This window comes from Bombina bombina, unplaced genomic scaffold (assembly GCF_027579735.1).
Source record: "Bombina bombina isolate aBomBom1 unplaced genomic scaffold, aBomBom1.pri scaffold_459, whole genome shotgun sequence".
NCBI classification, from domain to species: domain Eukaryota; kingdom Metazoa; phylum Chordata; class Amphibia; order Anura; family Bombinatoridae; genus Bombina; species Bombina bombina.
Window position 1 is genome coordinate 217,613 of NW_026511540.1, and position 17,159 is coordinate 234,771.

Consider the following 17,159-nt stretch of genomic DNA (forward strand, 5'->3'; position numbering starts at 1 on the left):
ATTTTTACAACACAGCATCAAAATTAGAAAGACAAATAATATGTGAACCCATTCAATAATAATAACAATATTCCATTAGGAATTAATTATATTTAAATAATACACTATATCTATTTATCATCTATCTATCTGTATATGTGTATGTGTATATATATATATATATATATATATATATATATATATATATATATATATATATATATATATATATATATATATGCAAAGGAGATTTTCAGGGACATTTCCAGGGACAAAAAAATTCCAGGGACATACAACAAAATCCAGGGACTGTCCCTGGAAATTAGGGACTGTTGGCAACTATGTATATATATACAGTATATATATATATATATATATATATATATATATATATATATATATATATATATATATATATATATATATATATAAACTCATCGGCCAGGTTGGACCCTCTTTTACCTTCAGAACTGCCTTAATTTTTCATAGCATTGATTCAACAAGGTGTTAGAAACATTCCTCAGAAATTGTGGACCATACTGACATGATAGCCTCACGCAGTTGCTTCAGATTTTTTGGCTCTCCCGTTCCACCACATCCCAGAGGTGCTCTATTAAATTGAGATCTGGTGACTGTGGAGGCCATTGGAGTACAGTGAACTCATTGTCATGTTCAAGAAACCAGTTTCAGATGATTTGAGCTTTGTGACATGGTGTGTTATCCTGTTGTAAGTAACCATCAGAAGATGGGTACACTGTAGTCATAAAGGGATGGACATGGTCAGCAACAATACTCAAGTAAGCTGTGGCGTTTAAACAATGCTCAATTGGTACTAAGGGACCCAAAGTATGCCAAGAAAATATCCCCCACACCATTACACCACCACCACCAGCCTGAACCACTGAAACAAGCCAGGATGGATCCATGCTTTCATGTTGTTTACACCAAATTCTGACCCTACCATCTGAATGTCGCAGCTGAAATCGAGACTCATCAGACCAGGCTACGTTTTTCCAATCTTTTATTGTTCAGTTTTGGTGAGCCTGTGCAAATTGTAGCCTCACAGGAGTGGCACCCGATGTGTTCTGCTGCTGTAGCCCATCTGCTTAAAGATTCAACATGTTGTGCATTCAGAGATGGTATTCTGCATACCTTGGTTGTAACGAGTAGTTATTTGAGTTACTATCATCTCAACCATTTCTATCATCTCAAACCAGTCTGCCCATTCTCCTCTGACCTCTGACATCAACAAGGCATTGTCGTCCACACAACTGCTGCTCACTGGATATTTTCTCTTTTTTGGACCATTCTCTGTAAACCCTAGAGATGGTTGTGCGTGAAAATTCCAGTAGATCATCAGTTATTTAAATACTCAGACCAGCCCATCTGGCACCAGCACCACCACCACTTAAATCCCCTTTTTCCCATTCTGATGCTCGGTTTGTACTTCAGGAAATCATCTTCTCCTAGATGCATAAATGCATTGAGTTGCTGCCATGTGATTGGCTGATTCGCAATTTATGTTACCAAGCAATTGAACAGGTGTACCTAATAAAGTGGGCAGTGAGTATATATATATATATATATATATATATATATACAGTATATATATATATATATATATATATATCACAAATACATATTTAAACATGTATATGTATATATCTCTATGTTAAAGCCCTTTGCCTGTCTTTTTTTTCTAACACCTAAGACCTCATATTTTGAACCTTTATAACTTTTTGTGCAATATATTTTTTTGTATAATTGTTATTAGATAGTGTTATTATGTGTGTAACTGTACATTGTAATGTATTTTTGATGTATTTTGTGACACTTTTTATTTGAGCGTAAGAGTTAACCAGAGCTCTGAGGTTGCGTTATCGCGACAAGCTTTAAATTCAATTGAGCTCAAGCGACCACGTTTACTTTCAACTTGTAATATGTGCGCTACTTGACAATAGGTACATATAAGTACTGGTGATAAGGTCTAAAAAACTAAAAATATGTTTAAAAAAGAAAGAAAAAGAGACCTCACAACAGCACTCTTGTTTTTTTAAACCAAATTGTATCACTAAGGCAAATACCCCCTTGTAAAGTACACAAACACTATTCAGTGATAACGATAATTTACATTCGAGTGAAAATATTTTCTGAAAGTGAAAACCACAAAAAGTTAAACAAAAAAAACTGAAAAAAGCTTAAATCAGAGAGATGTTTGGGTTCACGCCGTAAGCATGTGCCGTATGCGGACAGGTGAGCAGTAGCATAATACTTATAGATACAACGGCTAGAGTCAACAAAGAATCCTCAAAAGAGAGTTAGGGGTAGAATTATGAAGCAGCGGATGCTGCTGTTTCCGTGCAAGCCTTCTGGTTTGCTGGAAACATAAGTTAAGAAGCAGCGGTCGTAAGACTGACTGCAATCATTTCGATTGGCTATGATCGGGATGATTAACATCCCGATTGGCCGTGAATGTGCAGGGGGTGACATTGCGCAAGCATTTCACCAGAAATGCTTGTGCAATGTTAAATGCAAACAGCGTATGCTGTCGGCATTTAGCGATGTTGGGCAGACATGATCCGCTACAGAGGATCATGTCCGCCCGACATTTAATAAATCTACCCCTTTGCCTTATTCTTGTCCTCCTGATATCGCTGTAGTTATCTTCGAAGGGGGATCAGATACAGATCTATAATACTGCATTAGACATCCGCCATGAAAGGAAATGTAATCTCTGACAAAAAAATCACTAGTGAAAAAGAGAGTGGCTGCACAACAAGTAGTTAAAGGACCACTAAATACAGTAGAATTGCATAATTAACAAGTACATAATAAAAAAGACAATGTAATAACACTTACTCTGAATTTCACAAAAGCAATAGATTTTTTTTCTTCTATTTTCCAGTCCCCTGTATCATGTGACAGACATCAGCCAATCACAGACAAGCTGGTGCCTAAAAAATTGTGCATATAAAACTATTCTGCAAAATTTGATAATGGAAGTAAATTGGAAAAATTCTGAAAATCATCTGTTTTTTCTAAATCATGAAAGTTTAATTTTGACTTGAGTGCCCCTTTAAGTTTAAATGCATTACTTGGTAAAATTTTGTATTGTAAAAACAGGCATCAATAAAGATGAAGCTGATGGACCTTTTAACCTCATCTACTATGGTACCATGTATGAATAAATAAATATATAAATAAATATATAAATAAATAAATATATAAATAAATAAAACAAAATCAGATGAAATATAAAAATACTCTATAGTTTGTTGAACACTGGGAGGTGTATTCACACAAGATGGAATATGATATTATAATCCATTAGTTTCAGCTTCACAGAAGGGCATTAATAAATTAGTAGATATCCGTATGACCATTTAATTTGTATCATGTCCTGCCCTTATTGAATCAGAATTACTGAAATAACATAATATTAAATATATATAAGAATTACTGATGACATTCTCCATTCACTTGTCAATTATTTTTAATGTAATCAATATCTATAAATTGTTTGTAGTGGGTAATTCAAGAGTACACATTAAGAAGAGTGGTTTATTGTTTTTTATTAATTGTATAAGGCTATGTATCAAGCTGACGATTTATAAAAGAATATCAGAAAGATTTTAGCGCAAACTAATTACACAGTAGAAAGGTATACATAGAACATGATCATCAATATATCTTATTGTACTTCAATGTACTAAAACTAATTGTAGTTTATAAATTCAGTTTTTGCATTACGGTCTAATATTTAAGGGGACATGGAATTCAAGACGAAACTTTCATAATCCAGACAGAGAATACAATTTTATAAATCTTTCCAATTTACTTCTATTATCAAAACTACTTCTTTGTCTTGGTATCCTTTGTTAAAACATTTCTACCTTTCATGAGAGCATACTGAAGCAGCTTCAGGAGCGTGCACACAACTCCTCAAGAATACCTAGGTATACTCTCATGAATAGAAGCTATGGTTTGACAAAACATGCTAACCAAAATAATGTAACAAAACAATAAAAGTAAATTGGATATTTTTTTATTTGTAGGGTCTATCTGAATAAGGAAAGTTTAAATTTGACTTCATATTATTTTAATTGTCTTATGCTTTGTTATTTTTTTTATATAAAAGTACATACTTATTTCTAGCTCTCTGATACAGCAGTTAGATGTGCAAAATTGCCGACATCATATAAAATTGTAATAATTTAGAAAATGATTTGCTGCAAATTGATAGCTCCTTTTATGATTAGTTCTTTTAGCCTCAGATACATCCCTTCCTTTGTTACATTTGACTATATTGTGCACATGTGCATTTCAGACCTTTGTTTTGTTTTTCAGTCATGAGGCTGTTAGCTCAATGTATCACACACAGATGAGGTGGGTCGGTATCACATGCATCTTTTTCAAAATGCAACTTTCTCACTTCCCCCCATGATGTTGAGTAAATGAGGCTCAGTGCCTGTGTCTGAGCATTTTCCCTTCACACCTGGACCCACCTAAAATTGCATATTGTATGAAAGAACTATTAATACTCATGTGTCCAACCTCACCACCACCCCGTTCTAATCTTATCTCCTATGTCAACAAATTGCACTTCCTGTTTCAAAATATTTTGGTCACAAAATGTTCCAAACTTTTTTTTTTCTGGGTGCATGGAAACCCTCATATAGAATTGGAGTATGAAGCCAAAAAAGGTTTTAGTTACCAGTTTTCGTACGCTGCTGACAGACTAATGTTCGTTTATTTAACCGTGATTAAATTACTAAAACAATTAAATATTTAAATTGTTACCTTGTGATTTTGAAATGAATGGATTTATGCACTTTCATGATGCCCACATTAACCAAGACAGTAATTTAAATATATGCTTATTTAATATCTGGCAACTAGTGATGCAACTTATTCACAACTAAAGGGCTCTTTAGTACCAAATTAGCATTTTTATAGTTTGTTTTCTTGTACCAAAATAATATATTAACATGTGGTAAACTGTTCTGGCTGCAAAAAGAAAGACAGAAATAAGGATATTTTATAGGGCTGTAATTGTTTGATCTTTGCTCATGCTTTGTCTATGACGTTATAACTTAAAAATATTCATAGCTGATTTATTTATTTATTTTGGTTTAATTTTTACTTCCAATGTGGTTATTTTTTGTTTAAGATCATGGGCTGCAAAACTTAAAAAAATACTATAAGAAACAAACATTTGACACACTCAATATACGCAAACCCCCAAAAGGCAAATCGACGTAGAAGGATTCTCCCAGACTACACCACAGGCTTATTAAGAACAGCATGCAGGGCCCATATCTAAAAGATATTAAGAGAAAGGAGGTGGCTCATCATGCAATAAGTCATTACAACTTAGAAAAAATGTTAACAGAGCATACAGGATCCTCAGAGCCATCTGGTAGGCTCACCTCCCGTCTCAGGATACAACCAAGGAGGGTACAATATCTGCTGACTGCTGGTGTTCTAAAATTTTCCTTGACCCATAAGAATCAACAGAACACTGGTGGACCCAATTCTTTAAGTCATCAACCACGCAATAACAGCGCTGAAACTAGTGCATTCCACAAATGTATTCCGAAAATTGTTGAATGTTAAAATAATAAAATATAAACAAAACAGTAGTGACTTATTGCACAACAAGGCGCCTCCTTTCTCTTACTATCTTTTAAAACTTTAGAAAGAATCTTTGAAAAGAGGTATAAAATTTAAAAATGTTACTGTCTGAACTAGTTATTCTTACTTGTTTATGTATTTAAATCTGTTGATATTGAAAACAACAGGAAACACATGTTTGTGCACACGACCAATCACACATCACCAGTTGCTTAGTGACGACTATGACAGCTTTGTTGGCGTAGAAAGACACAAATCAACTTCTCACACTGTAATACATTTAGAAAAGGAAGCTGTCACAAATTAATACATTGACATTCAGGTCCATTTAAAAGACATTACATACAATCATTTATAATGGTGCCAAGTTCCGTACTCAGCCACGGGCCTTGTTATTTGGCTTTACAAACTATATTTCATTGAGAGTTTTCTTTGACCATGGGCATAGGTCAGCACCACGTTTGCTCTTGCATTACTCACACAGGGGATATCATATATGTGTTTCTCACAGAAGTGGGGATTTTGCAGCCAGAATATATTTTATAGAGTCTTTATTTTGTTTTGACTGTGTACCATTCTCGGCATCATAAAAGAAAAACTGTCACTACTATTTGATACAATGCATGGTCTCAAATAACTCAGATCAGACCTTGCCTGCAGCTTATCCTAGCTTTGTTTAGAACATATTTTATATTTTTATAGCTTCCTAAAATAGGCATTACCATGATTGTCAATTGTCTCCTCATATGAAAGCAACAGCTGCTGTCAATAAAAACTGCTGGCCTCTGTGACTTCCTGCTGCAACCAGCTATAGAGATTACTTAAACCTGCTAGATTAGACATGTAATGAACTTTTGGTTAAAGGGACATTAAACTCAATTTTTTTCTTTCATGATTCAGACAGAGAATACAATTTTAATCAAATTTCTAATTTACTTCTATTATCTAATGTGCTTAATTCTCTTGGTATCCTTTGTTGAAGCAATACACTACTTGGAGCTAACTGAATGCACTGGATTAACCAATAATGGGCCAGATTACAAGTGGAGCACAAAATATCGCTTACGCGAGCGCGATATTTGCGCTCCACTCAGTAATACCAGCGCACGGGTATATTTTTAAAATTAACCAGAGATCTGATCTCTGGTTAATTTTCAGATCGCTAATTGCTAATGTGAGACACTTGTAATGGCTGGTTATTTATCGCACACCCGGGTGAATTTTCCCATTTACGGGTGCCCGATAAATTAGCGCTCACTTGTAATCTAGCCCAATATGAGTTATATATGTGTAGCCACCAATCAGCAGCTCCTATGTCTACCTAGGTATCCCTTTCAAAAAAGGAAATCAAGAGAACAAATAAAATAAATAATAGAAGCAAATTGGATAGTTTTTTAAAATCACATGATCTATATGAATCATGAAAGAAAAAAATTAGTTTTATATCCCTTTAAGGGTGATCACTTTTTAAGTGATGACTTTTAATAAATACATAGCATTATAACTTCATTTAGCCAAACATGTCCTATCTATTCAAGTTTATTGTCAAATGATAGAAAGATTCAGTTTGAGTTTTAATTTTTTTTTCAATTTTCTTTTATCTAATTTGTTTTATTCTCTTGGTATCATTTGTTGAAAAGCATAATTATGTAGGTTTAGGAGCTGCTGATTGGTGACTTCACATATATGCAACTTATTGGCATATGGGACGACTACTTCTAGGAGCTGTGGTCAGCTAGCTCCCAGTAGTGCATTGCTGCTCCTTCAACAAAGGATACAGAGAATGAAACAAATTTGGGAATAGAAGTAAATTGGAAAGTTGTTTAAATTTTGAATGGTCTATCTGAATAATGAAAAAAAATATGTGTTTTCATGTCCCTTTAAATCTATAGACCAATGTCAGGCAAACATTGACTTTAGGTGCTAACATATTCACCCATGAATGTTCATCTAATCAGGAAAATTGATAAGAATTAAGAAGTTCTGATGCACAATCAAGAACATTAAACAATATTACTGTTTATAGAGTTTGATATTTTTGGCTAAATAGAATATCAACTGTCTTTTTAAATTCTTTATATATTTTATAGTTTTTAGATATCTAAACTTTTGCTGTTCAATCAAATTTATAAGAAATATTAAAATGGTATAAATAAAAAATAAGCGTTATGGGCAACTTCTGTTAACGCTAACTGAAAACTACTAACATGATTAATGATACGAAAATCTGGGAAAATGTAGCCTTGATTATTGGTTAATTTTTTTTTTCTCACAATATTTACAATGCATGTATTTTTTATTTACATGTAACATTCCTCAAATTCCTTTATCACGGGATGTAAGAATTTACCTAAGGGTGTTACAAGGTCTCCAACGGTAAAGGTATTAACTTGGTCTACTGTTTATTATGTGACAGAATTGAGCTTCGTGCACTTGGGAAGATCAACAAAGGGCAGGAGCTAAGTGTTTCCTACGTAGACTTCTTGATCCTCAGTGAGGACCGGAGAAAGCAACTGAAAAAGCAGTATTACTTTGACTGCACATGTGAAAACTGCACCAAACCTACGAAGGATGACTTGATGTTGGCTGTGAAAGAAGGAGAGGATAAGGTACATGGTATTACTGTAGGAATTGTGTTCTGTAAATGGGCATTTGTGGGTTTCTATTGGGTTAAACAGCTGTCACAAAATTCAGAGCTGCTATATTTAGTATACATCATGATGTCTTCACCACTGTCTGATCATGTTTGAGGGCAATTTGGGGTAGTATTTTTTTTTCCCTATTATGCTAATTTATAGAACACCAAAATTAAACAATAAATATATGCTGAATATGATGAAGTTTTGAAAGAAATACTAGCAAGAGAATAATAATATAGATTAATTATATTAGTTATTTAAATTTTGAAGAAATAAATTAACAGTTTTAGAAACAGGTGTCACCCTATTGTAATCTATGTTTCCCTAAGTGTAAACACCTGGGGCAAGATTACATATGCGGCGTCGCTTGCAAAAGCCGGCGACACCGGTTTTTACATGGTTTTAGTATCACATATACAGCGCCGCATATAAATGCGGCGCATATATTTCACCCGTCACCCACAAGTTTTACTCCCATAAGCTAACATAGAACCGCGTCTCAAAACGGTATCACATATTCAGCGCAAGGACTTATGTGGCGAAAATGGAGAAATTTTACTCCATTTTCATCTCTCCACACATAGGCAGGTGCAGCAAGCCTTACGCTTGAAAATGTTAGCACCGTAACTCCTGTAACTGACTGAAAATATTAACTAACACCTAACGCATGTGCAATATCTATCTACCTGTCAACCGACAACCCCCACCGCAATAACTAATAAAGTATATTAACCCCTAATCCGCCATTAACCCACATCGCAATAAACCTAATAAATGTATTAACCCCTAATCCGCCATTAACCCACAACGCAATAAACCAAATAAAACGATTAACTCCTAATCCGCCAAACCCACACAACCCAATAATCCTAATAAATCTATTAACCCCTAATCCACCAAACTCCCACAACGCAAATAACTAACGGGTAGATTATGAGTTTTGCGTTAGGTGAAAAAGCCGCGTTAACAGGTCCTAACGCTGCTTTTTCACTACCACTGGTATTACGAGTCTTGCAGGTTTAGGGTCACCGCACACTTTTTTGGCCTTACCGCAAAATGACTTACGTAAACTTTGTAAAGTCTTTTTTCTTTGGGACTTCCATAGCGCTGGTACTACGAGTCTGTCCTGGGAGGCCAAAAAGTGAGCGGTACACCCTCTACCGCCAAGATTCCTACCGCATTTGAAAGTCAGTAGTTAAGAGTTTTATGGTACACCGCTGTAACATAAAACTCATAACTAAAGTGCTAAAAAGTACACTAACACCCATAAACTACCCGTCAACCCCTAAACCGAGGACCTCCCGCATCGCAAACACTATAATAAATATGTTAACCCCTAATCTGCCGCTCTGGACATCGCTGCCACTATAATAAACATATTAACCCCTAAACCGCCGCACTCCCGCCTCGAAAACACTAGTTAAATATTATTAACCCCTAATCTTCCGCCCCTAACATCGCCGCCACCTACATTATACTTATTAACCCCTAATCTTCCGCTCTGGACATCGCCGCAACCCACATTATATTTATTAACCCCTAATCTGTCGCCGCAACCTACCTACACTTATTAACTCCTAATCTGCCGCCCCCAATGTCGCCGCCACTATAATAAACATATTAGCCCCTAAAACGCCACACTCCCGCCTTGCAAACACTAGTTTAATATTATTAACCCCTAATCTGCCGTCCCTAACATCGCCGCCACCTACCTACATTTATTAACCGCTAATCTGCCGCCGCCACTATACTAAATGTATTAACCCCTAAATCTAAGTCTAACCCTAAACCTAACACCCCCTAACTTAAATATAATTTAAATAAATCTAAATAAAATTACTATCATTAACTAAATTATTCCTATTTAAAACTAAATACTTACCTGTAAAATAAACCCTAAGCTAGCTACAATATAACTAATAGTTACATTGTATCTAGCTTAGGGTTTATTTTTATTTCACAGGCAAGTTTGTATTTATTTTAACTAGGTAGAATAGTTACTAAATAGTTATTAACTATTTACTAACTACCTAGCTAAAATAAATACAAAAGTACCTGTAAAATAAAAGCTAACCTAAGTTACAATAACACTACACTATAATTAAATTCCCTACATTAAATACAATTAAATAAATTAAATTAGCTAAAGTACAACCCCCCCACTAAATTACAGAAAATAATAAACAAATTACAAGATATTTAAACTAATTACACCTAATCTAATAGCCCTATCAAAATAAAAAAAAGCCCCCCCAAAATAAAAAAAAACCTAGCCTAAACTAAACTACCAATAGCCCTTAAAAGGGCCTTTTGCGGGGAATTGCCCCAAAGTAATCAGCTCTTTTACCTGTAAAAAAAATACAAACAACCCCCCAACAGTAAAAACCCACCACCCATACAACCAACCCCCCAAATAAAATACTATCTAAAAAAGCCTAAGCTCCCCATTGCCCTGAAAAGGGCATTTGGATGGGCATTGCCCTTAAAAGGGCAGTTAGCTCTTTTGCGGCCCAAACCCTAATCTAAAAAATAAAACCCACCCAATACACCCTTAAAAAACCTAACACTAACCCCCTGAAGATTGACTTACTGTTCTGAAGATCCGACATCCATCCTCAAGGAAGCGGCAGAAGTTTTTGTTGTACTTTAGCTAATTTAATTTAATTTATTTAATTGTATTTAATTTAGTTAATTTATTTAATTATAGTGTGGTGTTAGGTGTTATTGTAACTTAGGTTAGCTTTTATTTTACAGGTACTTTTGTATTTATTTTAGCTAGGTAGTTATTAAATAGTTATTAACTATTTACTAACTATTCTACCTAGTTAAAATAAATACAAACTTGCCTGTAAAATAAAAATAAACCCTAAGCTAGCTACAATGTAACTATTAGTTATATTGTAGCTAGCTTAGGGTTTATTTTATAGGTAAGTATTTAGTTTAGACTTAGGTTTAGGGGTTAATACATTTAGTATAGTGGTGGCAACATTGGGGGCGGCAGATTAGGGGTTAATAAATGTAGGTAGGTGGTGGTGATGTTAGGGATGACAGATTAGGGGTTAATAATATTTAACTAATGTTTGCGAGACGGGAGTGCTGCGGTTTAGGGGTTAATATGTTTATTATAGTGGCAGCGACGTTGGGGCGGCAGATTAGGGGTTAATAAATATAATGTAGGTGTCGGCGATGTTGGGGGCAGCATATTAGGGGTTAATAAGTGTAAGATTAGGGGTGTTTAGACTTGGGGTTCATGTTAGGGTGTTAGGTGTAAACATACATTTTATTTCCCCATAGGAATCAATGGGGCTGCGTTACTGAGCTAAACGCTGCTTTTTTGCAGGTGTTAGGCTTTTTTTCAGCCGGCTCTCCCCGTTGATCCCTATGGGGAAATAGTGCACAAGCACCTTCAACCAGCTCACCGCTGACTTAAGCAGCACTGGTATTGAAGTGAGATTTGGAGCAAAATTTTGCTCTACACTCACTTTTTGTCTTTTAACGCCGGGTTTATAAAAACTCGTAATACCAGCGCTGCAGGAAAGTGAGCGGTGAGAATAACGTGCAAGTTAGCACCGCACCCCTGTTACCGCAAAACTCACAATCTAGCCGTAATTAAATTACTAAACCCCCAACCTAACACTCCTTAAATTAACCCCAATTACCTAAATTTAAAAATACAATTAAAATAAAAAGCTAACATTACTTAAAAATATTTTTTTTTAATTAATCTAAGATTACAAAAAATAGAAAAGTCTAACATTACATAAAATAATAAACCAAATAAAAAAAAAAAAAAAAAAAAAAATCTAATTCCCATGAAAATAAAAAAGCCCCCCCCGCCCCAAATAAAAACACCCCCTAATCTAATACTAAACTACCAATAGCCCTTAAAAGTGCCTTTTGTAGGGCATTGCCTTAAGTTTAACAGCTCTTTTACCTTAAAAAATACCAACAAACCCCCAAAATAAAAAACCTAACACTAAAAAATCCTAAACTACCCACTGCCCCTAAAGGGGCATTTGTATGGGCATTGCCCTTAAAAGGGCATTCAGCTCTTTTAAGAGTGCCCAATAAATCCCTAATCTAAAAAAAAAAAACCCAAAAAATAAAAAAAAGCCTAAGTCTAACCCTCAAATAGGTACTCACCGTTCCTGAAGTGCGGCGGAGAAGGTCCTGTTCCAGGCGAGGACCGCTTCCTTCTTCATCCAGGACCAAGCCGGCGTGGAGTGGAGATGAGCGCGGACCAGGACCGGCTGATTTGAACAGCCAATAGGATTTCAATAGCTCTCATCCTATTGGCTGATTTGAATTTGAAGAATCAAATCAGCCATTAGGAATGCAAGGGACGCCATATTTAAACGCGTTCCTTGAATTCACTATTCAGTGTACAGCGGTAATACTACAAAGAGGATCCTCCGCGCTCCATGGCTCTGTGGTCGTCGGTCCTGCTCCGTGCTCATTTCGCTCCGCTCCGTCTTGGTCCTGGATGAAGAAGGAAGTGGTCCCCGCTTGGAAGAATATGTCGGCCACTTGGAAGAAGACTTCACTGCCTGGAACAGGACCTTCTCCGCCGGACTTCAGGAACGGTGAGTACCTATTTGGGGGTTAGAGTTAGGATTTTTTTTTTTTTTTAGATTAGGGTTTTAATGGTAAAATGGTAAAAGAGCTGAATGCCCTTTTAAAGGCAATGTCCATACAATTGCCCCTTTAGGGGCAATGGGTAGTTTAGTTTTATTTTAGTGTTAGGTTTCTTTATTTTGGGGGGTTTGGTGGTGGGTTTTACTGTTAGGGGGGACTTAGAATTTTTTTTAAATGCAAAAGAGCTGTTTAACTTAGGTCAATGCCCTACAAAAAAGCCCTTTTAAGGGCTATTGGTAGTTTAGCATTAGATTAGGGGGTGTTTTTATTTTGGGGGAGCTTTTTTATTTTCATAGGGATTAGGTTTATTTTTTTTTATTTTGGATAATTTTGTTTATTATTTTCTGTAATGTTAGACTTTTTTTAATTTTTTTTTTGTAATTTTAGATTAATTTACTTTAATTTAATCTTAGGTTTACTTTTCTAAGTACTGTTAGAATTTTTTATTTTAATTGTAATTTAGTATTTTATTATTTCTTTCTAATGACACGGTGAGTCCATGCATCATCTCTAATTACTATTGGGAATATCACTCCTGCCCAGCAGGAGGCAGCAAAGAGCACCACAGCAAAGCTGTTAAATATCACCTCCCTTCCCTCCAACCCCAGTCATTCTCTTTGCCTACGTTAAGAGCAAGGAGGTAGTTAAGTTTAGGTGTCTGGAAGAAGATTCTTCAATCAAGATTTTATTATTTTTCAGCAGTGCAAGTTTGTTCTGCTTTGTTCTGGGGTGTAGCCGTAGCCCATGTCAGTCGCTTCAGTAGAGCAGTGGTGGATTTTAAGCAATTGGGAACTGGTGGGGTTTAGTCCTCACTGCACCTCCCAAGTAGTTATTGATGCCCTAACTTAAAAGCCTGAGTAAGACTACTCAGTCTTTGTTTTTTTCCACAGGTCCATGTGAGGGAACATGCCTCTCAAACCTAGTGAGCTGCCTTACTTCCTGGCAGATTACATGGAGTTAAGGGCTGATTTTATATTTCTGAGACTGTGTAGGAAAAATATGGCACTTTAATATTCATTTGGATGGGACACAAGAGACATTCTCCTATGGAATTAGGGGATAATTTTAAAAAGGGCAGTATTTGCAGGCACTGGGGACGAGGAGATATAGGCTCAATGTGTGGTGTGTTTTCACTTACTCCCGTTGGCTTTACTTCAGAGTACAATTTGCAGACCGGGAGGTTTATTTTGATACGCCCACGATGGGCGGGGCTAGCTGAGGCGGCAAGATTTCTGTTGCGCACCTTTTCTCCTTCACTTCCTGTGTCCTGGAGGGGAGACAGTGTCCTTGCAGCTTTCTAAACAGTGCTACGGTTGCCGGACTGCGTTTTACATTGTTTTCTCTGGGAAACGTAAGGGTCAGAAAGTTACAGCTACTTCTCTTTCTTTGTGGCTGAAGAGTATAATTCGCTTGGCCTAAGAGAGTCACGGCTCATTCTACGAGGGCTGTTTCCTCTTCCTGGGCATTCAAAAATGAAGCTTCTGTGGAACAGATTTGCAAGGCTGAAACATGATCCTCTACACACTTTTTCCAAATTCTATAAATGTTATACTTTTGCCTCGGCTGAGGCTTCTTTTGGGAGAAAGGTTCTTCAAGCAGTGGTGCCTTCCGTTTAGGTTCCCTGTCTTGTCCCTACCTTATCATCTGTGTCCTCTAGCTTGGGTATTGATTCCCAATAGTAATTAAAGATGATCCGTGGACTCACCGTGTCATTAGAAAGAAAACAAAATTTATGCTTACCTGATAAATTTATTTATTTCTTGACACGGTGAGTCCACGGCCCGCCCTGTTTCTTTAGACAGTTTTTCGTGTTATAAACCTCAGGCACCTCTGCACCTTGTTACTTCCTTTCTCTGCTTTTACTTCGGTTGAATGACTGGGGTTAGAGGGAAGGGAGGTGATATTTAACAGCTTTGCTGTGGTGCTCTTTGCCACCTCCTGGGCAGGAGTGATATTCCCAAAAGTAATTAGAGTTGATCCGTGGACTCACCGTGTCAAGAAAGAAATACATTTATCAGGTAAGCATAAATTTAATTTTTATGTAATTTGGGGTTAATTTAGTGGGTGTTAGGTTAGGGGGCTTAGTAATTAAATAAGCTATTTGCGTTGTGGGGGTTTGGCGGATTATGGGTTAATAGTTTTATTAGGACTATTGCGTTGTGTGGGGTGGGCGTTTTAGAGGTTAATAGTTTTATTAGGATTATTGGATTGTGGGGGTTTGGCGGATTAGGGGTTAATAGATTTATAAGGTTTTTTGCGATGTGGATTAATGGCGGATTAGGGATTAATAGTTTTAATAGGTACTTTGCGATGTGGGTTAATGACAGATTAGGGGTTAATACATTAAAATTAGGTAGTTTGCGATGTTGGGGTTGGCGGATTTAGGGGTTAATACTTTTACTAGTTAGATTGCGATGTGGGTGAATGGCGGATTAGAGGTTAATAGTTTAATTAGGCATATTGCATTGTGGGGGGTTGTCGGTTTAGGGGTTAATGCATTTATTATTAGTTGCAATGTGGGGGGATTGTGGGTATTGGGGTTTTACGTGTCAGGTTTATTTTTGGGAGGCGGGTTAGACTTTTACGGGAGATTTGATATTTTTTTTATTTTCTTGGGTGCCGACAGTTTCTAAAGTAAATACACATTTCTGGACATCGCTAGTTTATCCGATTTACGGCACTTTATGAACTGCCGGCGCCGTATATGTGATACCCCGATGTGCGAGGTGAAATTACGGGCGGCGTGGGTTTCAGCAGAAGCTTGCACCGTATATGTAATCTCGCCCCTGTTGTCTTATCTCCTCTGCTGTGGCAGTTCAGGGACAATAATTGATGAGTTACTATAGTAACAGTCTCACAGTGTATGATGTCCCTTTAATGTTCATGTCTGTGGGATTTGCTGTGATAAGTACAGAAAGCAAACATCAACACTTTGTGTGAGTCTCACTGAGGTGATCTGCTTCATCATGCACTGAATTGAATCTGACTTATATTAAGGAATTAAGGGCGCGATCACATATACGGTGCAGGTTTCGGCACAAGTGTGGGAACCCGCGCCGCCCGTAATTTCACCTTGCACATCGGGGTATTACATATACTGTGCCGTTAGATGCTAAACTGGTGTAAGTAGGACAAACTGGCGATCTTCTGAAATGTGCGCAAATACACATTTTAGTTGTCGCAAGTAACTTACGCCAGTATTTTATCCACGGAAAGTGTCAATAAAGAGTAGTTTTATGCAAATTAGGCTTACACTCGTAAAAATGAACCGCGATTTCATATAAAAATGCGACACGTAATTATGCTATTCAAAATTCATATATAAACCCATATATAAAGAGATGAAGGTAATACAATTATGATTTCCCATTGTTCTCTCCTCCAAGTATTGTTGATTGTTTTGAGAAGAAATTTAAGGTAAATAAGCAAGTATATGTCCACAATGTGATAAAGTACCTACAAGCTCAATCCATTTGATTATGTTGTGGCTTCAAACTATTTCAAATACACAAATAAACCTTAAAAAAACAATATCATAGTATACTGTCCCTTTAACCTTGAGATGCTGCTTAAATGTATGTGTTTGTTAAGGCTTCCAGGGAGTTACTTTTTTAGTCAGTGCAAGGGTTGCTGCGCCTGCAATTTGTGGCGAGATGAGAATGGAGTAGATTTTCTGAATTCTGTACGCGTAAATCCTTACGCTGTAAATTGGATACCAAATTGCGTGTCTGTTCTATGTTAGTCTATGGGTAAAAAAAATACGTCAGAAGGGTGAATATATACGCGCGTAAATTGTATGCTATGCCGTATATGTAATACCAAAATCGCGTAAAATCTGGCGTCGCCGGCTTTTGCGGGGACGCTGCATATGTAATGGAGGCCTATATAGATAAAAATATTATAGCGCCAAACAAGACAAGAAGAATACAGGCTCCTCTGAAACCTCCTAATCTGATATAAAAATAGTTTAAAACATAAGAGGAGCGCCACAGGGAAGGGCTAAAGTGTTATATATCTAGTGTATAAAATAAAATACATAAAATATATATATATAAAGTTTTTTATGTATATTTATATATATATATTTTATGTATTTAATTGTATACACTAGATATATAACACTTTAGCCCTTCCCTGTGGTGCTCCTCTTATGTTTTAAACTATTTTTATAATATTGAGGAATTAAAAGGTCCATGGCATCACATATCTAGCCAAACAAGCATTCTTTTAAAGGGACGTTCAACTCAGGTGTTTCGCATGAAATGTCAATAT

At 36.3% G+C, this 17,159-nt stretch overlaps 1 protein-coding gene across 1 annotated transcript in view; it reads left to right on the top strand.

Annotated features, from left to right (window-relative positions):
* The window catches only part of LOC128643789 (histone-lysine N-methyltransferase SMYD1-like), a 63,820-nt gene that overhangs the window by 27,169 nt on the left and 19,492 nt on the right, over window positions 1-17,159 (top strand). Inside the window, exons 7-8 of the mRNA XM_053696602.1 lie at window positions 4,327-4,365; window positions 8,030-8,222. Coding sequence (XP_053552577.1) covers window positions 4,327-4,365; window positions 8,030-8,222 — 232 coding nt within the window. The remainder of the gene's footprint in view (window positions 1-4,326; window positions 4,366-8,029; window positions 8,223-17,159) is intronic.